Raw genomic sequence first — 25,200 nt, 5'->3', positions numbered from 1 at the left:
ACTTGAGACTTGACTCGGACTTGCAATCAAAGACACCATCTCTGGTAGTGGATGATTAATGTATTTCTGAAGGGAAGGTTAGATAACCACAGCAGTTTAGTCATTAAATGTTAGATATACAGTGTTATACAGTGTATACATAGTTATACAGTGTAACTGACTGTATCATAAATGGCCACAGCAACCTTTCTGTTAGGTGGAGGAGGTTACTAGAGTTGTGTATGCAATAGTTAGTGAATGGAAGTGTATAGGGGAAGATCACCATGAGTGGTCGGCTCAAGCACTTGTGCTCTTGCCCTTTATACAATAAGCTAAACAGGATATTCAATATTATTGGAAGAGAGGTGTTGATTTGTGTAACTTGTCCTAACAGATGCCCCCCCAAAGAGATACAGCCAAGTGCACTATCGACAAATACAGAACAAGAAGGCCATCCCTTCCCTTTTACGAGTGCCTGCCGCCAATTACGCACTTGAGCTATGCAGGACCTCCTAAATAAATCTGTTACCAGCTTTGGATTCACGTCCTTCCTCTGCAGAGATTAGACAACGGTTTGTCAGATCACGTTGCAACGTGTTCATCTAGCAGGGGGCGAGCCGATGCAGCCTGATGCAGATGTGTCATTCTTTACGTAGATCAATATACTGTAACTGGCTCACCAGTAAAGCTTCTACATGTGCAGATGAAAGGGTGCTTTAAGCTTGATTGACAGTGTCTCCTGAGAGCCGCTCCATTAGTTGGAATTGAAGGTGCCGGCAATCACCTGCACGGCGCTCCTTTCTCAACCGCGGGCCTTTCAGCGTCGCCCGCGAGAGGAGATAACAGAAAACAAAATAGTTGGCTGGCGTAACAAAGAGGTGGCAAAGCCTTTTCTTCTCTTTTTAGATTGAATTCTTTCCACTGTCTCAAGAAGCCTGTCGCTAAAGTTAAAGTCCCCTATACAGTGAATAGATATCCCTCTGAAATGTGACACAGCCAGACAGCCACGGCACAAAATCTCCACTCAAAGGCTGCCTTTGCTGGAGGATTATCCCACATTTAAGCATTTCATTTCAGTCACATCAAACCATTAAAGCGCCCAGAGCCATTGTCCCCTACAGACAGCGCCAGCTCCACGTGAAGTAGAGCACAGTGACATAATGATGTAAGACAATGCGCTCTGAACGAAACCGTCGTCCGGCCTCTCGTGTGATGGGGCTACAATTTTCGTACTTCAATCCAAGCTTGTTTGAATGTCAAGGAAAATGTAAAAAGTGTAAACAACCACTAAGAAAAAAAAAAACATAGAAAGCATCAACTATAATGTGACAAACACCATTGGAACAAACAACTAATTTGTAGAAATAGCAAAAATACCAAGGCACAAATACCACCTATCAGCACCACAGCAACCAACCGCTATACCCTAGCAACATCTTAGCATCTACACTCTACACTGAAAAAAGTGTATCAACCATGTCGTTGATTTAAAGTGCATTTTTATGTTGGTTTAATGAAAAATTATGATTTATAGTTTAAACCTATTTTTCTCGGATTGCCTGAAAGCAAATCTATTCCCTATTAAAACAACTCAAACTCAAATATTATTTTTTATGACTTCACATCAGATTACTTCCCTGAAGTTTTTCTGTCACTCAGTCTTACTCTCTTCCTATTGGTTTCCGTCGTAACCTCCCTCACCATCATTGTGAAGTTGTTCTCCTTAGGGTATCTTCTCTAAACTACTGTGGAAAGTGGTATATAGTATTTAAAAAGCTTATTTGCAGTGTTGTTGGCTGTAAGAGCAAGTTGATGCTTTCTGTATTGTTGAGATCTATGTCACACGTTTTTCTGAGACCTATTAAGGAATCTTTGAAAGTTTTTTTTTTTTTTTTTGCTTTAATTGTTACTTAGTATTTGAGTATTAACTAGCTTTGAGTTATTCTAACATTATTTAATAGGTTTTGTACATGTGACTACAGAAAATATTTATAAAATAAACTAAGAGTTAAACGTTTTGAATTAGTTTATTCAAAGGTAAAAAATATATATATTCAGGTGTAACAAATTGTTCAAAGTTGGTCCAAAGTATCTGTTTTTTCAGTGTAAAAAGAGATTGTGTTTTAGTCAGGAGAACTAATGTTATCAAGTTGAGTGAACTTACCCACCAGTAAAACTCAATAAAATGAGTTTAGTGAACTTCAACCTGAAAACTTTAAAATGTTTGTTGAGCCAAAGACAAAATGTGATTTACACCAACTTTTACTATACTACGTGTCAATGCTCTTTCTACAGTGTTGGATCATACAGCCTTCCCATAAGTCTCCTGGCACTATATATTTGCATATTGGGTGTGGCCTCTCCCTTATTTACCATCTTTGTGTTGCCTATTGCCCAAAGCTACCTTATCCAAGGCATGCAATACTTTTAAACATATGTGTTGATAATTGGGCCTGGAAATAGAAAATGGAAATAAATCATGTTACTCTTTAGTTGTAAAAACTGGATGTTTTTGTTTATGCTTACTGAAGTTTTCATTCTCCATTATTTTAAAAAATGTGAGAAAACTGTCTGCCTTAAAAAAAGTTAAGTAAACTTAACTTATCTGGTTTTACAGTATAACAAAAATAGAAAAGTCAAATCAACTTCCACTTTAGTTGTTATAACTTGATGTTCTAAGTTATGCTAACTTAAGTTTTCATTCCCCATTACTTAACTTTTTTAAGTAAATTTTACTCAAATTTTACTCAAAATTTTAAGGAAATTCAACTTATCTGGGCTTACAGTGTAGAAACTGACTATCAGCACCTTAGCAACCACCTTGAGACAATTAACAGGCATACATTTGACCATAGCAACACCTTAACAAAGAAAAAAAAAATAACAGTTGTTCAAAGTCTACATTTCTCCTACTCTATACTATTCTGACCTACTCTTCTCTGTTGGGATGGATGTTAAAGTAAAGTCTGCAGAGGTTTAGAAGATTGGTGTCTCGTTTTTTTGGCTGTTCTTTGTTTTTTCCCTTCGTTCTCTCTGTGCTTTGAGATTGGCGTGATCTGAAATAACTCCAGACATTTATTCAGCATTACGCTGGGAACAAAACCAGGCTTCAACAGTTTCAGCGGTGAAAGAAACACAGCTAAACGAGGCCAAATCTCCACCGCTGTGTTAAGTGAAAAGAGAACTTGTGTAATAGAGGAAACAGTAGCTGAGCTGGCTGATCAGGTTTAGACCTGGCTTTAGTTTCTGTGGTTTAATGGGTAGATAAAAGAAGTTCTATGTTTAAATGGAGACTCCTTATTCAAAACTCACTTATTGCTTGCTTTTGTATGTACATTTGGGTCTCAACTGCCCATTAAACACTTGAAAGAAAGAAAAGCGTTAAAAAAAAAAAAATCTTTCTGAGTTGTGCCAACTTACTGTAGAATTACATTGATCCAAAAAAGTATTTTAAGCATAGTGAATTAGTTTTTGAGTTATAATAGATAGCATTTCTAAAGAGCATGAACTTAAAAACTGTCACCACACTTTACTTGCAGTATAACATGTATGTGTATCCCAAGAGTAGGGAGTCTGTGGGGAATGACTGCACACTGATGGTGAGTGAGATGTGGGAAGACACACCTAGTATGCAAATAGTGTGACCAACATTGGGTGAAAACCCTTACAGAACTGCTCAGTGGACCCAGTAATTCTGATGGCATTTAGCCAATACTTAAATATATACCCTGTTTTAAAATAAAAAAAAAAATAAGTTATATGAATTTGGCAGTATTTTTTTTTATTTAATGTTTTATTGAGTTTTAGTGACATAAAAAATGGAAGAGTCGTTTCAACACAGTTTCTTGTCTACAGTAACCCAGACTAAATATATTCATTTGAACACTAAAATACAAAAGCCATTTTCTGGCTTAATTATCTGTATTGGACAACTTCATTTTCTTATGAATTTGAATTCCCCACCCGCTTGGACAAGTTGGATATCAGTCTGGAGAAGTAGATAGGATCTACCAGGCTCCAGTTTTTAGTATGTGAGGGATGAGCTGTGTGACTAAAGTATGATTAAAGTTGATCATACTGTTTAACATTGATATTGTTTGACTTTATTATAAAAACTTCAGCCAAACTGACATTATAGGGGCAACAGAAAAGGTTGAGAAATATATATTACATGAGCAAATCAATAAGATTAATAAATCAATTTTTAGCAAAAAAAAAAAAATAAAAAATAGGCTACACTAAAAAAAACTAAACTTAAAATTGATCTCCTGAAGATGATTTTTAATTCAGCTGAACAAGAAATATTGAATTGTACCATAAACTATAGCAAACTAGTTGCTTTAATTAAAATTATTAAGTTTCTTGTTTAAAGGTGTAACTAAATCATTTGTGTTTGCAACATTTACAAATTGTAGTTGTATGTTGGTCACACTATTTGCATATTGGGCGTGTCCTCCCATCTCTCACTCACCATCAGTGTGTATATATTCTCCACAGGCTGCTTCTCTTGGGATTTATATGTGCGTTATGCAATAACTGCGTGGTCTGCTGAGTGAATATAGATTATATGCTGTTTATCAGTTAATGTTAACATATCTTTTGGTTGTGACAGTTAAGTTCATGCTATTTAAAAATGTTTTTTACTATAACTGGAAAACTAATTCACCCAACGTAAAATATGTGTTGGATCAATATAATCCTACAAGAAGTTGACACAACTCAGAAAGTCTGTTGCAAACCATTGTTTTATTATTATTTTTTTGTGTATCTCTTACCATGGATTTGTAGAGGTTTCTAATAGTATACTGTGATAATCCACCCCATGCTGCTCAAATATTTTCACACAGTTCCTGTAGATTTTCCGGTACGGATGTAACTGTTGATTGACTGTTGATAGAATGTCCAATAGCATCCCATACTTTTTCAATCAGGTCGAAGTATAAAAGGTGATTTTTTTGTTTTTGGTTTTAGTCAGAATAACTAAAATGATTAAGTTGCTTGAACCAGCCAATACAACTCAATAATAAAACTTCAACCTGAAAACTTATAAATGATTGTTGAGCCAACTGAAAAAGGGATTTCAACCAACTTTTAGTAAACTACACATAGAGCGCTTTGGTACAAACAGCTTTCACATAGGCTCATGATACCATATATTTGCATATTGGGTGTGGCCTCTCCCTTACTTACCATCTTTGTGTTGTCTGTTGCCCAAAGCTACCTTATCCTGGGCATGCATTTTTTGTTTGTACATGTTGCATAATTGTTAGGCCTCAGTGTTTGTAGGCTGTAAGAACAAATTGTGTTTGTTCTGGGTTCCTAGTGCTCACAGTATGTTGGTTTGAAGCCACAGGGTTCACTGTTGTGCTGCTGCAATATTATGCTGTTGGTATAGGCAGTTTGTAAAAAATAAGCTAATTATACTGATAATACTGATATAATTAAAAAAATATATAATAACTTTATATATATTTATATATATATATATATATATATATATATATATATATATATTTGCATTTCATTTTCTTACACCCACAGTACTTGAACAAAAAAGTTGAGTTAATTAAACTATTTTTGTGTGAACAAAACTCAATTAAGTTGAATAAACGTAACTAATTCAAGTCATCTACACTGAAAAAAAGATACTTTGGACCAACCTAAAAAAATAGCTTTAATTTGTTACACCTAAATATGTTTGTTTTTTTCCACGTATATTTATGATTTAGTTAGAATCTAACATATTGATTCAAAGTCAATCAATATATTATTTAACCCAAGTACCAAAAAGTTCTTTAAAACAAAGATAAAAGATGATTTATAATAAATATTCTTTTTTGCACTTTTTGCATCGGGCAAATTTTCAGAGTCTCTAACCAGGCTTTCATTTCTTAAGCACAAGCAATATTTGCACATAACATATAAACAGAACATATATACAACTATGCTCTTACAGCAGACAACACTGTATACAAGCATTAAACCATTATATAAAACTTCCCTCCCTAGTTCAGAGAAGATACCCTGAGGGGAACAACTTCACAGTGATGGTGAGAGAGCCCTTTACGTTTTAATAGTGCTGACAGGAACCAATGGGAAGAGGGTGAGACTGAGTGACAGGAAAACTCCAGGAGGAGTGATCTGATGTGATGTCATAACCTCTGAAATGAAGTAAAATTAGTTAAATTATTTATTTGTAGTTGTTTTAATAGGTAATTGATTCGCTTTTAGGTAAGCTGAGAAAAACAGGTTTAAACCAGAAATCATAGTTTCATTAGATCAACATAAAAATGCACTTTAAATCAATGACATGGTTGTTACACTTTTTTCAGTGTAGCTTGGTCTCAGTTAAGTTGAACAAACTTAAATTTGTATATATGTACAACTTAGCTAAGTCAAAGCAAAATAATGATTGACTGAATTAAGTTGAGCCAATGAATGTATTTTTTTTTTCAGTGTATACTATAGCAAAGCTTTACACTGAAAAAAATATTGATTGGCTCAACTTAACTCAGTCAAATTGTTATTTTGCTTTGACTCAGTTAAGTTGTAAATATGTAAACTTTAAAGTGTATTTAACTTGACTCAGTTAAGTTGTAAATATATACAAAGCTAGACATATTCAAAGCTAGATGATACCTTAAATCAGTGAAGTTTATTCAACTTAATTGAACTTTGTTCACATAACAGTTTAACTAACCAAAATGTTTTTTGCTCAAGTATTGTAAGCTGAAAGAATTTAGTTAACACATGTATATATATATATATATATATATATATATATATATATATATATATATATATATATATATATATATATATACATATACTTGTGTGATACATATATGATATGTATATACATATATATATACACACATATATACGTACTCAACATATTTGACATATTTTTACTGAACTGCCAAAACTGACAGCACAGCACTGTAGATCCTAGCCATAACATTATGAACACTAGGATCACAGAGTACAGTTAATTTGCACATACAATCAACAACAAAGAGGCCTTGCCGTTACTCAACATGAACTCTACCATTAAATGCCTAGGATAAGGTAGCTTTTAGCAACAGACAACACAAAGATGGTAAGTAAGGGAGAGGCCACACCCAACATGCAAATATATGGTGCCAGGAACCTTGTGGGAAAGCTGTATTAACCAACACTGATAAAAGAACGTTGGCAAATGTGTAGTATACTAAAAGTTGGTTGAAATCCCACTTTTTCATTGGCACAACAATCATTCTTTTATTTTTCATATTTTCTTTTGACAAAAAAAACACACTAGTAACCAACATCTATGTTGTTGTATTAGCTTAGCAAACATCTGTCATCACCTTACCAACCTTCAATTAGATTATTGCAACACCATAGTAACCAACAGCCTATAATACCATAACATTTTTCCTTTTGGATTTTCAGCTCAGTGCAGATTTACAGTGAAAGAAGACTTCTTAAAGTTAGAAGTATGTCTTATCACTAAGGGTACCTATGATCTCTTTTATTTATTGTTTTTTTGTGTTTGTTGTGACAGGTGGTTCATCTGGACAAGGATGATGAGCTGCAGAAGCTCCCGCTGCAGCCCCCATACTACGACATGGCACCCTCCGAGTCCACTGCCTTCACCGATAAGCCCGTGAGTACCACTTCCTGTCCCTCCCTCCATCGCTGTCCTGTCCTGTCTGGCTCTGAGTGAATGGGCGAGGGGTGGGCATCTTCTGGAGACCCCCCGCCGAAAGCGGGCACCTCCTCTGGGGCATGACGGGTGTGCAGCGTTCCAGTTTGGCATCTGAAGATGAATGGCTTCAGAGGGAATGATATATTGAGCGAGTGATCCAGGGGGGTTATTTATATATTTTGAGCTGACGCTGTCTGTTTTGGGAGTGGGTGACGGGTCCAGGAGGAGGCTGAAGTTCTACTGCTGTATGGGGTATGTAGTCTGGAAGTATATATTTAACAGTAATACAACAGAGGCTTATGAGAGGCTTCAAAGTGTATGGTGACTGTGAATTTATATTCTTTAATCAACATATGCGGCTGGAAAATTGATCTCTCATTAATAGAAACTGTTTCAATAATGGCAACATGATTTTCAAACACATTTACAATATTTCAATATGCATTATCTACAGCAAATTAAATTAATTAATTGCAGAAACATTTTTTTTTTTAATTTGTACATACAGACATCTATTGTGAGTGTTCTTGGTAGGTTTCAAATGGCTTATTATTCAATATCACAATTATATTGGATTGCTGGTTCGAATCCCAGACATGCACCTTGCCATCAGCTGCCGGAGCCCTGAGAGAGCGGACTTAGCCTTGCTTTCTCTGGGTGGGTACAATAGATGGCGCTGCTTTCCCCTCATCACTCCTAGGGTGATGTTGATCAGCACAAGGCATGCATATGTGAGCTGCGGTATTGAAACCCAGTCACTGCGCTTTCCTCCAAACATGCTGTAATGCTACTCGGTAAGTTAAAAAAAAAAAGTTGGCTGACTTCACATGTATCGGAGGAGGCATGTGCTAGTCTTCACCCTCCTTGTGTTGTGCAATCTCCAGTGATGGGGGATATACAGCTGACTAACAACTGAATGAGTGTAACAATCAGGTTAGCTAAATTGGAGAGAAAAAATGGGAAATTAAAAAAAAATGTAATTTTGTACTGCAATATATTATATATACAGTACTATAAATATACTGTATATAAACTATATCACCAAAAGTAACCGCTTGTCTGCATTGTGTTAGTTAATGTGAGGCTTGGATGCAGCTGCTTGGCCATGGAAACCCATTTCATCAAGCCATGAACCACATAAACTTCATATGATATAAAACATTTTAATATCTATCATGACAGATACCAATAGCAGTGCTATTTTTAAGTTATATCATCATATATCTGTACATATGACACGTGGTAATTTAGTATAATAGTATGAGAATATAACAGTATGTGACATCTATGATATGACAGTTTTGCTTTTCATTAAAACCATTTCAGATATTTTATTTGTGCTTTATATGGTCATGGACAGGGCTGGAAATGGGTAGACCTGGATAGGGCAGAATGCTTTGAGGTTTTGAAAAGGCAGGTAGACTTGGACAGGGCTGGAGACATGGTGGATTTTGGTAGGGCTGCAGACTTGTTGGAGTTGGATTGGAGAGAGCTGGAGATTCTGAGTTGGAGACCTTAGACAATCCTGGAAAACTGATGTCTGAAGCCCTCATTAAGTCAGTGATGACATCCTCCAGCACTGTGTTACAGTAAGTCTGAGGTCTTATGCAGAGATAATGACTTGGAGGACATTGGCAGGGTAGAAGGGTAGATGTCTTTGGCAGGGCTGGAAACTTTGAGGTCTTGAGCAGGGCAGAATACTTTGAGATCTTGGGCAAGGCTAGAGACTTGGCGGTCTTTGGGGAGGGCTGTAGACTTTGAGATCTTGGGCAAGGCTAGAGACTTGGGGGTCTTTGGGGAGTGCTGTAGACTTTGAGATCTTGAGCGAGCTGGAGACTAGGACATCTTAGGTCAGAGACTTAGAGGTTTTGGGCTGGGCTAGAGACTGGGGACTTGAAGGCCTTAAAAGGGTTTGGAGTTCTTGGGAAGGGTTTGAGACTTAGAGGTCTTGTGAAGGGCTGAAGACTAGGATGTCTTAGGTCGGAGACCTAGTGGTCTTGGGCTGGGCTAGTGACTACGAGGTCTTAGGCAGTGCTAGAGACTGGAGACTTGGAGGTCTTGAAAAGGGTTTGAGACTTGAAGGTCTAGGGAAGGGTTTGAGACTTGCAGTGATACCTCCAGCACTGTAGAGGAATCCTTACCCACTGTTTTAAAGGGCTAAAGAGTTGGAAGTCTTGGGCAGGGCTAAGGAGTTGGAAACCTTGGGCAATTGGGCACTTACAGTTTTTCTCAATTGGTTTGGCTCATTTCTTGAAACTGAGATGACATTCCTATAACTAAAAGGTAAATTGGCCAAACAGACTTACAGTTCTTCACAACACTTCAGATAACCAGCAAAATGTCATATGTCTCCCAAAACGTTCATTCTTGCTTCAAAATGAAGTCTTTCTCCCATATAAATAGTCAGTACCATAAAAATGGCATAGATCCTTCTCAATTGCTTCGGCACATTTTCATTAATTTTGTCCATCTGTCAAAATAAACTGGACGGTGCAGCAAAACTACATGGATCCTCATCACTGCTCATATCGCTCCAAAAACAGTTTACCCACGTGTCAAAACTGATTTCCTTTCTCACACAAATCATCAGTGCCCCCAAAATGCATTGTCCCTTTGGCATTGTGTAAGTACTGCAAGTCAAAATGCTTAGATGTTTTGTCTTTATGGCAGAGGTCTAGCTAAAGGAATACAATGTTCACACCACACACACTGCACTCTTTCTGCTGAGGAAATTGTAACTATTTTTATTTACAAGTACATTTTTACACATTACTGTAGGTAGAAAGAAAAGAAAATACTAAGGAAAATGTATCAAATATACTATGTATACAAATTACAAAAACCTGCAAAAACAAAACAAAATACATTACAGTAGGTGAAAAAATAGTCAAGCATCACAAATGCAATACAGTAACATTCTGACTACTCTGTGTCACTCCCCTCTCTCCATCACCTTCCTGGCCATCCATCCGCTGCAGTCTGTTTGGCCATAAATTCTCATCAACATTGCATCTGATATGTTCTTTAGCAATGCACTGTGGGAAGAATGCCTGAGCCATCCTCTACACTGATCGCCACAGGACTATATAATCATTATATCATCACAGGACTATATCATCGTTATATAATCACAGGACTAGCATCAAAGAACTAGCACCAGGCCAAGATGTATACAGTGGATAGAAAAAGTCTACAAATAATTTCTACCTATAATGTGACCTATAACCTGTACAATGCAATTGAAAAACAAACAGAAATCTTTCAGGGAGGTGAAGTAAAAATAAACAACTGAGATATTGAGGTTGCATAAGTGTGCACACCCTTTTATAACTAGGGGTGTTGCTGTGTTCAAATTTAACCAATAACCTTCAAACTCACTTTAAATTGGAGTCAGCACACACCTGTCAACAATTAAAGTGCCTCTGATCAACTCCAAATAAAGTTTAACTGTTCTAGTAGGCTTGTCCTGATATTTTTGTAGCCACATCTTTCAGCACAAGCCATGGTCCACAAAGAGATGCCAGAGCATCAGAGGTATCTCATTATTCATAGATATCAGTCAGGTGAAGGCTACAAAAGTCATTAAATATACCATGGAACACTTTGAAGACTGTCATCATCAAGTGGAGAAAACATGGCACAACAAGACATTACCAAGAACAAGACATTTGACAAAAATTGATGATAAGACAAGAAGAAAATTGGTCAAGGAGGCTGCCAAGAGGCCGACAGCAGCACTGAAGGAGCTGCAAGAATTTCTGGCAAGTACTGGCTGTGTAGTACATGTGACAACAATCTGCCGACTTCTTCATATGTCTGTGCAAAACAAACATCCAGAAAACATCTAAGCTCTACTTAATTTTCCAAAAATTCATCTGATATCTACCAAACGCATGTGGGAAAATGTGTTGGTTTAATGAAACCAAGGTTAAACGTTTTGGACATAATTCCAAAAGGTATATTAGGCGCAAAAGCAACACTGCTCGTCACCAAAAGAACAGCATACCTACAGTGAAGCATGGTGGTGGCAGCATCATACTTTGCGGTAATCTGAAGAGGGCTGGGCACAGGAGATGCCCTCACATTTTGTCAGATTTTGAGCAGTTGATGCAAAGAAGAGTGGGCAAATTTTGCCACATCAAGATGTGTCACGCTGATAGGTTCCTACCCAAAAAGACTGAGTGCTGTAATAAATGCAAAAGATGTTGCAACAAAGTATTAGTTATATGTATTTAACCAGGTGATTTTAAGTTTTTTGTTTTATATTTTTTCGCTGTAAAGATTTATGTTTGTTTTTCAATTGCATTGTACAGGTTATAGGTCACATTAAATGTGAAAAAAGTTATGAAATTATTTGTCTTGCTTTAATTTTTTTACAACACAAAAACCTGGCATTTGAACAGGGGTGTGTAGACTTTTTATATCCACTGTATATAGAGCAATGCCAGCATTCAAAATAATAGACAACAAACTGATGGATTGGTCACCAGTAATGTGGGACACTCATTTTCGTCAAAACCTGCTTTCACCTGTTACCTACTCACCTGATTGTAATGAATTTATGAAATGTTCCAAAATATGTGTTCTGTATTGTATTACAATTTCTTAATTCATTTTGAGAATTGAGCAGACTATTCTGCAGATGATGACTTATATGATGAAATTGTGCTGACATGTTTTGAAGAGAACAACCATTACACTGAGAACCAACCAATTAAGATAGATCAACAAGATGCATTCTTTTGGAAAATGTACTAAATGTAGGATGATTGTGTTAAGTGTAGGCTACTTGTACAAAACCATTTGCAAAGATGTACTAAGTGCTTGAGACATGTACAAAGCATTTGAAATGTGATGAAAGCAACGAGAAATGCCATTCTGTTATGAGAAACTGCAAGATAGTTTGGGAATTTGTCCATGTTATTTTGAGAATGTCATCTCAGTTTCAAGAAATGAGCCAAACCAATGGAGAAAAACTGTAAGACTTGGGGAACTTTGGCACAGCTAGAAACATAAAAGTCTGGAGACTATGTGGACTTTGCAGTTCTGACTAAGGCTGGACAGGTTTGCAGACATGGGCAGGAGTCTCTAACTTCCTGGGTAAAGCTAGAAACTCATACAACTTGACCAAGTCTTAAAATTATGTCCTCCAGCACTGGGGAGAAATCGTCCTTCACTGTGTCACCAACAACCCTTTTGTTGAAACAGAAGCAGAACAAGTTTGGTAAAGCCCCTCACTAATCAAATACCAGAAGTGAACTGGAGGAGGTCCCTCTCACATTTATGTCCCATATGTGGGCCATGAAACACGGACTAAAGTTGACCCTTTTGCAGCAACACAACTACAAAGGCTAAGTTTTCCTCTTCAGACTTTTTGGACATGGTATAGTGGGCTAAAGTGTGCAAGCTCTTGTTCCTAAAGTCCTTCACCTGCTCAGGATCCCTGTAGAAGATGTTGGAGGTATATTGAAGGTTATTGGGGTTGTCTTCTGTAACACAAAGGCAGTAAAGGAAGCCTGTGTGTGCAAAGTATCTTCATTAGCACTTATCCAATACTCATCACCAAAGGCACAAGCAGGGGTCAAAGAACAGACAAAGGCAGATCCATACTCAGAAAATCGAGGAACAAAGCAAAGGGTCAGATAGAGGAAGAAAAGAAGCTCGAACCTCAGGCAGACTTCAAAAAGACTTTAAAAAGACTGAATCAATGTAGTGTATATGAATCAAGAAGTGTTACCTTAGTGGATGTCTTGGGAATGACTGCACCTGTATAAGTAATGAAGCTGAACACTGGTCAGTGTGCTCATGGCAAGGGCAGTTGAATTATGGTATAGTTTGAGTAAGTTCTGACAGTGGGGGCAGATGGAAAGGAAATTCCATTTCTGATGTTGTTTGGGGGTATTTGACATTTCTTCATCCACAATGTCATGTGTCTACCAGATATATGCCATAGAAGGCATTACCACCTACTGTGGACAGTGCAGTGGGTGGTAATGATGGTGACAGGTGGTGTTTGGCTAGAATTGTCCTGTAAAAAGAAAAGACAAGTGAATTTGGTAGAAATCACATCACATTCAGTGCACACACTTATCCCACAGATGAGGGCAGGTCTTTAGCTTCTATGGGACATGGCAAAAGTCATGGGATGATGTGGTATGTCAGCATATTAATTGTGAGATTATACTGTAATGTTGTTTGCCGAAAGCAAATAAAGCAATAATGCCGAATCAAAATAACAGAATTTTCCGGTACTGGCGTTGGATCTGGCATTGGGTGTATTTGAGTACTTAGCGGCAGTGCTAATAAAAAGAGCTGGTGACTAATGAAGGAGTTTGCTGGGCCTAAGCTTACACTCCCACTGGGAGACAGCCTCGCTCTGCGTCTGACATGACTCTAATTAGCAGGACTAGCACATGCATTGTGTTCACCAGAATCTGCTGCTGTGGTAGAAAATGGCAGGACTTTCAAAGGCGATTTTGTTGAAGGAGTGTGAACTCGTGCCAGTGCATGTGTGCGAGTGTTCTTTTTCTTTTTTTTTTTTCTCTGTTTTTTTCTGTTTGAGAAAAAAGTCAATTCAGACATTGGATTTGAGCAATCAATGCCAAATTTTGAAAGACCTTCCTTCCCTCCAGAGCTTTCAGACGGTCTTGTGGAGCAACGGCATGGAAATAAACTGATGGAGGTTCTGTATTTTGTAGAAACTAGTAAGTGCAAGCTAGTTTTTGGAAAAAAAAGTCCCAAAACTACTTTTAGTCACTTTCTACAGCCACTCCCCTGACATACACAAATGTATGGTTGTGGTGTGCAATACAGAACAATTGGAATATAGTGTATGGCATATGCCAAGGAAATACAGGGCCAATGCCGGTACTGACTGACTGATAGATAGATAGATAGATAGATAGATAGATAGATAGATAGATAGATAGATAGATAGATAGATAGATAGATAGATAGATAGATAGATAGATAGATAGATAGATAGATAGATAGATAGATAGATAGATAGATAGATAGATAGATAGATAGATAGATAGATATTCATTTGCATGATTGGGCTTTTATTTAGATGTATGGATTTGTGGCTTATTGTACTGTCAGGAATACATTAATGTTAGTGTGAAATTAACACTGAAAGAGTAAAATTGGACACTAACAGTGTTGATTTAACACTGGTGAATTTACTGTTTATATGAAGGAATCAGTCTGCCTTTGCAGAAAAACAGTTGCAATATTTATTGTGCAAACTGCAACTTTAACACTGCTTTCTTTTTAGAAAGAAATTATTTGAAAGTGTTCTATAAACAGTATTGCTATATATATACTTTTCTGCTATGTACATACAGAATACTATTGCACACTTTTCTGATTGTTATTTGATTAAAATGAAAAAAACATGTATCATTTTCATTCTACTTCACAATTATGTGCTACTTTGTGTTGGAGGTTTGTTAGTTTGTGGTTGTAAACAGATAAAATGTAAAACATGTTCAAGGGGCATCAATACTTTTGCAAGCTTCTGAAAAAAATTAAATCAGCGATATTTGGGGTAAATAGAAAAAATGTGTATTTTGATTTGTGTGCAACTGACCCTACATAGCTGATTGATTAGCATATTGTTTTGTCTTTTAGAGGAAGTAATACCCCCAAACTAAATTACTCTACCTTTTTTTTTTTTTTTTTTACCCCACATTTGTTGTATGAAACAATCTGATGGACGTTTTTAATCCTTTTATGTAGACTATATAAAAATAGCTACACTCAGCGTGTGTGGGATTGTAATGCTATTCAGAATAAATATAAATAATATGGGCAATATTTGTTGAGCTACACTCATCCACATACTGCTGCTATATAAAGAGTTTGCTGTGAAGACACGGATACTATGCCACCATTATTACACTAAGTTCTCAAGTTCCTCTGATTTTAACAAAGTTAAAGACAGAATTACTCTTTGATTTTAAATCCTTATTATCCATATTTGAGGTGAATAGGAAAAATATATATATATTTTTTTCTAATGTATGGTTCCTTTAAATGTATGTTTTGTATATGGTTAATACAAATATGGTATGGTATGGTATGCCCAAGCTGTATCATTATAACGTTCGAACTCAGTTTCTTTCTATTAATTAATTTATGAATTATTGTACACATCAGTAATTCCATGCTGAGATGTAAACATATTATTGCATTAATACTTAGTTTTATGTTGATAGTTTTGTGATTAGTTTGAAGTTAACCATTAAACATTAATATTCAGTTGTATCTTGTGTTTGTAATTCATTAAGTTGGGAACACTGGAACACTCTGCTTCACTGGGAGTTTGCTGTCGAGCGTCAGTAGCAGTGTAATTGATGAGTTAAGGACGGTTCTGTTGGACTCTGATCCGCGGTTATTGAGCGTGAGATGTGCTGTGATGTGTTTAAGATGGTGCTGTGGGGAACGTTTATGAAGCAGATAGAGCGACGACATGACTGGAAACTTAAGTTCAGCTCCTCAGAAGTTCTGCTCTGTTCTGTAATGTAGCCTGACTCAACTTAACATGCCTCATTCTGTCTCTATTTCTCTCTCACTGTATCTCTCTGTCCTTTATTCCTCCTGTTTTTGCATATTTACAGTTTATTTAAAGAAATTATGAAGAAACACATGAACACAGCAAAAAGTAAAGTATTAAATTTACTCCCACAGAGTTGGTTTTAGCTTTTTTCCAGTGGTTATATAGCTCCACACTATTTAAAGTTTCAAAATAGTTAAATATTTAACACCTTGCCAGATTTCCTTTTAACTGACATTTGTACTTCTTTAACTCCCTAATTTGTTACACTAACATTAAAAAGAGTTACAAAAAATAAATTAGAAGAAGTTTAGTCAATTGATATGACTAAATATTATTAAATTATTATTTAGGGGAGGTTAGCGTGTAATTTTGGTTCCTAATACAGGATAAAACATCGCTGCTTATGTCTTGCCAGTGCAGTTTTCCATTGCACGGGAACTTTAATCCAGCAGTTTGTCACAATTTACAGTTACAGAAGATGTGTACTTGCTTTTATTGCCTTAAACATGTTGGCTACATAAACAACCATTATAAAAAAATAGATAATAACGATAATAATACTACTACTACTACTACTACTACTAATAATAATAATAATAATAATAATACAAAAAAGAAGAAAAAAAAAAGGTGAATACCTAATAGAAGGTACCCCTGGTGGGCAAGACTACACACTGATGGAAAGTTAGGCTCTAGGGGACACACCCATTATGCAAATAATGAATTAACTGGGCGGAGTCTAATTAAATATGGAGTTTGGCAGTATTTATTGGATTTATTTGGGTTAACACTGAAAAATTCAACTCTTTTTTTTTACTAGTTGGAAAACGTGGATTTTCTCCCTGTTTAATTGTTTAGCTGCATTGAACTTTTTGTTTGAGTAATTTAACAGGTCATACAAATACTGTTATCTAAAAATGGCAACAGTCAGCCTGATTAATTGTCCAGCTGATATATCAGTCGATTTCTACTGTGTTTATATCAGTATATCAGTTATATAACTGATTTATGCTCTCTTGGACTATTGAATCAGATTAAACCATTTAAATACTTCATGTTTTTCAATGTTTATTAAATTTTTGTTTAGCTAGTAAAATGTTTTCCTTCCCTTATAATTGTTACAGTGATAAATTACAAACTTACAAAGTGCCTCTGTATTCAGTACCATCCCATCTTGTCTAGGTAAACCAGTGTAAGTTTACCTAACCTATCAATCTACACTGCAACAAAATGGTATTACGCAAGTGAAATCCAGTCTAAGTCTAAATCTAGTCCAAGTTTTTTTTTTTTTTTTTATTGCTGTAAAAATATAATAGGATTGTTCACCTAAGGTCTTAGTTGTTGTAATGTTATATACTGATATATAAGTGGTATATATTGATAAGAGCTTAGTAAAGCTTATCTAGGGCCCTGTTTACTCATAATCTCCTCATGTGATTAAATCTGGATTGGAGTAATAAACAGCTGCTGTTCTACTGTAGCTGTGGCGATTATCTAAAATTGTCGATAATCTGCCCGATTAATTGGCTGACCGATATATCAATCGATCTCTACTGTGTTTATATCAGTTTTTTTTCCTATGATTATTGCCAGTTCAAACATTCTAGCTAGGTCTCACACTATCATTTACAGTTACAAGTTCTGGAATTCTGAAAGGGTAAAAGCTAGCTTATGCTTTCTGCACTAACAACATCTTTACTAATAATACCACTGAACAGGGCAATATTTCTAGCATTCTATCTGTTTATTCTGTAATGCCAGCGGAAATGCCCCACTGGCTATTACTGTACTGAATAATGGAGGAAGAGGAAAGGCTATTCCACCCACCCAGAAAGAAAAAACTGATTTATGCTCTTTATCTCTTGCATTACTGAATCAGATAAAACCATATTAATACTGTTTTCCAATGTTTATTCATGTTCTATTTAGCTAGTAAAATGTTTTCCTTCCTTTGTAAAGTTATTTTTCCCCCTAATCATTTCCTAACAACTGTTTTGTGAGATTTTGACAAATTGATAAATTACTTACAACTTCCAAAGTGCATCTGTATTCAGTACCATCCCATCTTGTCTAGGTAAACCAGTGTAAGTTTACCTAATAACCTACCAATCTACACTGCAAAAAAATGGTATTACACAAGTGAAATCCAGTCTAAGTCTAAATCTAGTCTAACTGCCAGTCCACAATTTTTGGAGGTGGTTTAAAATGTGATTCTAATTACATTTACTTCAGATGCATCTTAGTCTGGATGCTCTAACAACAACCTCATGAAAGCCAGAGTGAGGGAAGTGTGGGGGTTCAAGAAGGGCACCAAAGTTTAAAAACACTGTGGACAAAAGAACATTATGGACAGACATTGTAACAGATCTGATCTGATAAACAAATCTGGTTTCCCTGCAGTCTGAACACAACTTTTCAAATGTGGTCTTAGATCACATACAAGTACGTATCTGATTTGTGAACCATCTGTTTTCATGTGTCTGTATATATGTCTTTGGTGCTTAGTACTTACTGATAGCCAAATAGCCAAATCCGATCTGAGCAAAAAAATCAGGATTCAGCATTAACAAGGCTTGCAATGTGAAGAGCTAAGTCTGATGATGAATGTGGGCGGAGCTAACCAAAGCAGATGATCCAGCCATGTGCAGTACACTCCATGGCCAGCAGGAGGGGGAGCCATAACCATTATACCATGCCACTATAGACTCTTCCAGTAGAATAAAAAAGTACCCTAGTACTTCTATAATATTACCAAAATGAGTTTTAAAATGCAGATTTCACATGTTAAAAATATCATTTTTTGTGTAGTGTAGTGAATCTCTCTTTCTTTCTTTCTCTCTCTAATCGAGCGCCACTCCTCACACACCTCTCCACCTCTCTTATCTCCAGAACTCTGGCCACAGGGACTGTGATGTCCAGTATGCGGAACTGGATACTGCAGCTTTGGCTTCCTCTCCCAGTCCACGGAGCTCAGTGCACACTGGCGGGGACCTTGTCGAGTATGCAACCATCCAGCCTAGCTCACACTAACGCATGCCATTGTAGGCCTTTCCCCTAAGACTCTGGCCTCAAGGTACACAGAATGATGCACTTCCTGTCTTTTTTTATTCATTTATTCTATTCATTTACCCTCCTCCTTGTTCTCTTTTACGTTTGTATCCCCTCACTCTCTCACACTAAACACTGACCCCGCCCCCTCCCACAGTGCCCCCGCCCCTATTTTTTGTTCCAAACCTCCAACCAACCTTTTTTCCTTTTCTAATCTTTATGTTTCTTCTCACTGTTGTCTCTGCTGTCCTTTGAATTGAGTTGAATTGAGGTTTTGATAATAATGTGTTACAAAAAAAAAAGAAAAAAAAAAGAGGAAATTTCTGATCGTAAAGCCCTCATGTCAGGGTGGTCAATTAGGCGGTAAATGAGCTCCTCCGGGAGCCCCCGTTACCGACGCACAAAGTCAACTCTGGGATCAAAGTAAACTCTATCAAAGGAAATTCAATATCCTCTTAAAATGCTGAAAAAAAGGGCGGAGCTTTACCCTCGTCCTGCAGTAATTATCTCACAAAGATACATTCTGATATTAGAAACCTAACCGAACTCAAACGAAAATGTCCATGAAGAATGGACGGCTGCATACTCTCTTTTCCCCAGACTCTCATTATCCGTGCATGGCATCTGGTTTGGTGAATATTGGAGGGGGGATTGGGGAACTTTAGGGGCTGTGGGTTGGTTTTGGGTTAGAATCTGGAGCACTCTGTTTGTGTACTCTTCCAAAAATACAGGTATTTAAATGGTTCTTGGTTTAGATAGAATTGTAGTTACTTTCCAAAGCCTAGGCTGCAGTCCAAGTAGGCAAGCGTCCTTTAAAGTGCTCTTAAAAAATAGACAAGTCTGCATCCAGGACCAGGTCTGGGTTCATTTGGAGGAGGAGCTTGTTATTGCTGGTTATCACTCACTTACTGTCAACTGTTTAATCCATTTGGGTTAGAGGGAAGCTGGAGCCAATCCCAGCAGTCATCAGGTGGAATGGTACGTGTCCACTGGTACTTAAGCTCGGATGCATCCTATTTATTTTAATGGAAAGAGCCACCGCGTGCTGTGGTGCATGCTGGGTTGCGTTGAGTTGAACGCAGCCCCACCTGGTGAAAAATTTCAGCAGAGCTCAGCTGCGTCCAGCCAATCAGAGAAGAGTAGGCTGTGACTTTACACACAGTCTCACACACACAGAACAGGCACCTTTTAACCACAGAAGAGAAGCTAAAGATGGCGGAATATGGAGTTATAAAACTATAGATTACAGGGAGGTTGATTACAAATTAAAAACTTATGATTGCCTGCTTCTGTTGCTTCATTTAAATTCAAAAACGTCACAGACACGCCCCCAGAAAAGTAAAGAAAAGTGCTAGTGGACACGTACCGTAAGGCACTTCACACCCTGGACAGTCCGCAAGCCGCCGGTCCAGCGCAGGGCAGACAGACACACAGACACTCACACCTAGGAACCTAGGAATTTCAAACACCTCCAATTCAGCTGAATAGCAGGTCTTTGGACTGTGGAAGAAACCCATATGGACACAAAGAGAACATTAGAAAAAACTCTACACAGAAAGACCCCCGCTCACCACAGCCAGGAATTGAACCCAGGCCTTCTTAAGAGCATTTTAACACTAGCTTTTTTACTGGAGCTGTGTGCACTTGCCCCATTAGTTTGGTATGTTTCTTGAAGTGTGAAAGCTGTGTTGGAGCCAGGAGCTGTCCAGAGTACCAACCTCTGGTCTTCCTGTTATTGGTATTCTAGGTTTAGTCTGGGTTGTAAGGTGTAAGGTGAGTGGTTCCTTTTGTAGCGAAATTATTACAATTATGATGTTATTTCCCTTTCCATCAGTATATACTAAGAAAGCACACTATGAGAGGACTGGAGCGAGGGTACTGTAATGACCGCAGCTTTGTGGAGTGAGTGCAGGTACCCACAGCATGGTGGCAAACACTCATTTTTTATACAAGAACAGCTGCTGGTTTAGAGGAGCTCCTGCACTGTGAAACGGCCAAAACAATTTTGCTCAAATTTTATCTGTACCTTGAGTTCTGTCTTTTTGACATTTTAAGCACCAAAAACAGCATTAATCACTGGGCCACCATGACGCTTCATTGTTCTATGAGTAGAAATGTTAAAGCTTCATCGTTTCATAGTGCAGGAGCTCTTTCAAACCAGCAGCTGTTCTGGTATGAGACGAGTGTTTATCACCATGCTGTCAGTACCTGCACTCATTCCACAAAGCTGAGGATATTACAGTACCCTTACTTCAGTCCTCTCACAGGGTGCTTTACCAGAATAGGCTAATAAAAAGAGAAGTATTGTCATAATCACTGTAGAATCATCACATTACAAAATTAGCCAATCACATAACTCCACAACCCAGACTAAAGCCAGACTACTGATAACAGAAGGACCAGAGATTGGTACTCTGGACAGCTCCTGGCTCCAAAAAAATCTTTAACATTTAACAAATAATAAAAAACTAGAGTTAAAATGGCAATTTAAAAAAATGAATTTTTACAGGATCTGTGATCCAGAGGCTTAGGCCCAATTCCATTTCTCTTTTGTACTCCAACCCCTTGTTTTCGTTGTTTTCGAGTGTAACCCTTACCCTTGGAATGGAGTTACCAGGGGAAGTAATGAAAACCCTTCAACTTTAGGGCATTGTATATCTTCAGAAAGGGAGCAGGTGATGTGACAATTCATTATTATCGTCCTTTCCTTAATTGCACTGCGATTGAGAGCTGAAATTACTTTTATTTACTTTTATTTTTCCTTTCCACCTTAAATGTTGCAACCTCTGCCACCTGTTACACCATTTAAGGGGGAACAAAAAAGTTAGCTATCTAGATAATGAGACTACCTACAAGCTTTTATGCTTGTTATGAAGAAAATAAAAATAAAACATTGAAACTAAACATTAACTACTGTAATATAGTGGTTAGTGTAGTTTTTAACAAGGAAAATACGTACATTTGTGGATTACTTTGTTCTTTTTTTTTTGTCACATCTTGCTAGCAATTCTCAGAACCCACTGTTTTGAGTGTGCCTCTGATGAATCTTTGTTTAAATCGAAGGTCATGAAGTCACTTACGCTTACCCCTACCCCTCCAGCCTAACAAGAGTCAGGACACCTTTTCCCCTAAGCATACATAGGCAAAACAGAGATGTAGGGCTAAGTGGTAGGACCAAGGGGTGACATAGGATTGGGCATAAGTTTTCTGCAGTTTTTCGCTCATTTGTAAGACAATTTACATTCCTTTTTTGTTTAGTTTTCACTTAATTTACACTTACTGTAGTTTTCCTACAATTTTTATGGTGCTGTTTTCTTCCCCTTGCGTTGAACACACACAGAAAATTGTGGGTAACCATGAGCCTGATAGTCTATATCACTTCAACTGTCGAACCTCAGCTGTATTTCTCGGCTCTATGTAAAGGGTTACTCTACCTAAAGTTGGAAGATTGGAAAATTCTTCTATGCTCATCTTGGCTGCAGCCTAGGCTTTGGACTGCAGCTTCAGTAAATGGTACTGAAACTTGTTTTTATTTGTTTATGTGGAGGTGCTTTTTTGTTAAAATATGATTTGTCACTCTTGTACTTCTCACTGAAAGGGTTGCAAGCTGTTGTTCTGTGGTGTTGCTCTGAATATCCCATTACTGGCACTTTTTTTTTTTTTTGAGAGTTTATTGTTTAGTGTTTGGTGTTCCTGTCTGCTTCCAGCTTCTGTCACTGCCTGGTCCTGGTATGACTGCATGGGTTTACTCTTTACTCTTCAGGCATGCGCTTGTGCAGTGTTTTAGTGTGTGTGTGTGTGTGTGTGTTATGGACTTATGTGTGCTTCAGTGTCCTTAGCTGTATATAAATATTAATATTTATTGCCTTATTTATGTAAAATTATAAAGCTTCATAAAAAATGCATTTATTAAGGTTTGATGAACTTTTAAAAAAATCTACAGAACAAATATACACATTAACACATCACATCCATGTGTTCTTTTCTATGTGCTTTATATACATCATAATGACCTTATTAGAGAAGAAAACATGCTGTATATATCACGGTTTAATAAATACCAAGAGTGTGCAAATCTGTCCTGAACATACCCGTCAAGTTTTAGATTTAAAAATAAGGGATATTTTCCTCCGTCCGCCTAAAGCCGTCCCACCAGCCCAACGCAGGTTCAGTATCCCTTACATTTTAAGACAGGTTTACAAAAAAATCTAAAATAACCACATGTGAACCACTTACACACTAAAATTAGATTCTCAGAATCTGAAATGTTGTGGACATTTCTACATGTCATTTTTTTAATACAGCCAAATTAAAAATCCTTTTCTAGATATTAAAAAAGTTAAGATTTCATGTCTTTTTTTTGCCATAAATGCACTCTTTTATATGATATATTTTTTATTTATTTAATAGATTTAAAATTGAACAAAGGGTGCACAAATTCTGCAAAATGACTGTAGGTGACCTAAAAATAGTATTATGAGCTTTTACTAAAAGGACATGGACCACATATATTCCATCAGTAAAAATTAGTCCTACGTGGCCTACACAATTAATACTTTTTAATTAATACTTCTTCTTTTTGATCACTCCACCCCTGATCAGTTCAGTTAATGTCGGTCCTCTCCACATTTCTAGTTAAGCTCAAGTCACAAGCTGTATTTTTTTATTTTAAAAGGTTTAATCTGTGTGTTTTGTTTCGGAGACGAGTATTTTTAAGCAGCTATCAGAAAAATCTCCTTACAGTTTACATGATTAGCCTACCGTTACCTTTCTTAAAGAAAAATCGCTGAAAATCCAGATATGTTTTAACATCAGCAGCTCCGACTAGCTGCCTGAACTCACAGCGACTGAGGGCTTCACCACACTGACCCTCCTTTGCAAACTGATTGGCTGTTTCTCCTGAAAGGCGGGACTTTCTCCTTGAACCGGCTCCACTATTGGTTAAGAGACACAGAGCGGTCAGTGCCCTGTCTCCTTAATAATATATATTTTTTAATCTTAATATAATACGAGAAATTTACGGGAAAATACTAATACGGGAGGACGGCGGGAAAGAGGAGTAAAATACGGTAGTTTCCCGGCCAAAACGGGAGACTTGACAGGTATGGTCCTGAAAGCTAAATGTGGTACTAAGAAGAATCTTAAGCATAAAACCTATTCAGGTTTGTTTAAAATGTTGTGTTTTCAGTATAATTATGCATGTGTTCCTGTATAGCTTTTATGTAGTCTTCAATATACTGTTTTTTACTGTTTTGTTGTTTTCTTTAGTAATCTATTTAATCTAAAAATCTATAAGCTATAAAATACAAATAAAGAAAAAAAGGAGGATTAGAAGGGGTGTGTCCACACTTTTGACTGGTATTGTATAGACACACTCCTTTGCTTTTCAATGACATCATAAAAACAAGAGCTAAAGCTTTCATATCGTCACTATCATGCAAAAACCTTGTATAGTGCTTTAGGATAGTGATTTAAAGGAGAACTTTGGTGTAAAATGGACTTTTGGTGTAGTAAAACATGATAAAAAGTACTTACCTTTGATGAATAGCACACCAGTTTTTTATAAGGTTTTTAATAAGGTTCTTGTGCATTTTTTAATTTATTAATGCCTCGTTTTAATGTCAGGGCTCTCCGGATTCTAGCAAGGAGGTGTGGAGCTACTTTGAGCTGGATAACAGTGGAAAAAAGGATTTATCAGGGCAAATTATGCCCCATGTCACTCAATCTGAAGGGTGTTAAAATTTCTGGATCTCAGAACGCTCTGGGAGAATGTGGGTGTGCTCTTTATCAAAGGTAAGTAATTTTTATCATGTTTTACTACACTGAACGTCCATTTTACACCAGAGTTCTCCTTAAATAGTAGAAGAATATAACAGGTCTGAAGTTTATAATAAAATTGAATGAATACCAATACAATTATTTT

General features: G+C 36.9%; 1 protein-coding gene across 3 annotated transcripts in view; it reads left to right on the top strand.

Moving 5' to 3' along the window:
- Positions 1-25,200, top strand: part of nectin1b (nectin cell adhesion molecule 1b) — a 381,414-nt gene that overhangs the window by 334,584 nt on the left and 21,630 nt on the right. The window contains exons 8-9 of one of the 3 annotated variants that reach the window (XM_049483659.1): positions 7,526-7,627; positions 19,119-19,228. In XM_049483659.1, the coding sequence (XP_049339616.1) occupies positions 7,526-7,627; positions 19,119-19,228 (212 nt within the window). Of the gene's footprint in view, positions 1-7,525; positions 7,628-19,118; positions 19,303-25,200 lie in introns of all 3 variants that reach the window. The other 2 variants (XM_049483660.1, XM_049483657.1) reach the window with 2 other exon arrangements.

Source organism: Astyanax mexicanus, chromosome 9 (assembly GCF_023375975.1).
Source record: "Astyanax mexicanus isolate ESR-SI-001 chromosome 9, AstMex3_surface, whole genome shotgun sequence".
NCBI classification, from domain to species: Eukaryota; Metazoa; Chordata; class Actinopteri; order Characiformes; family Acestrorhamphidae; genus Astyanax; species Astyanax mexicanus.
This window is presented reverse-complemented; position numbering and strand designations above follow the sequence as displayed.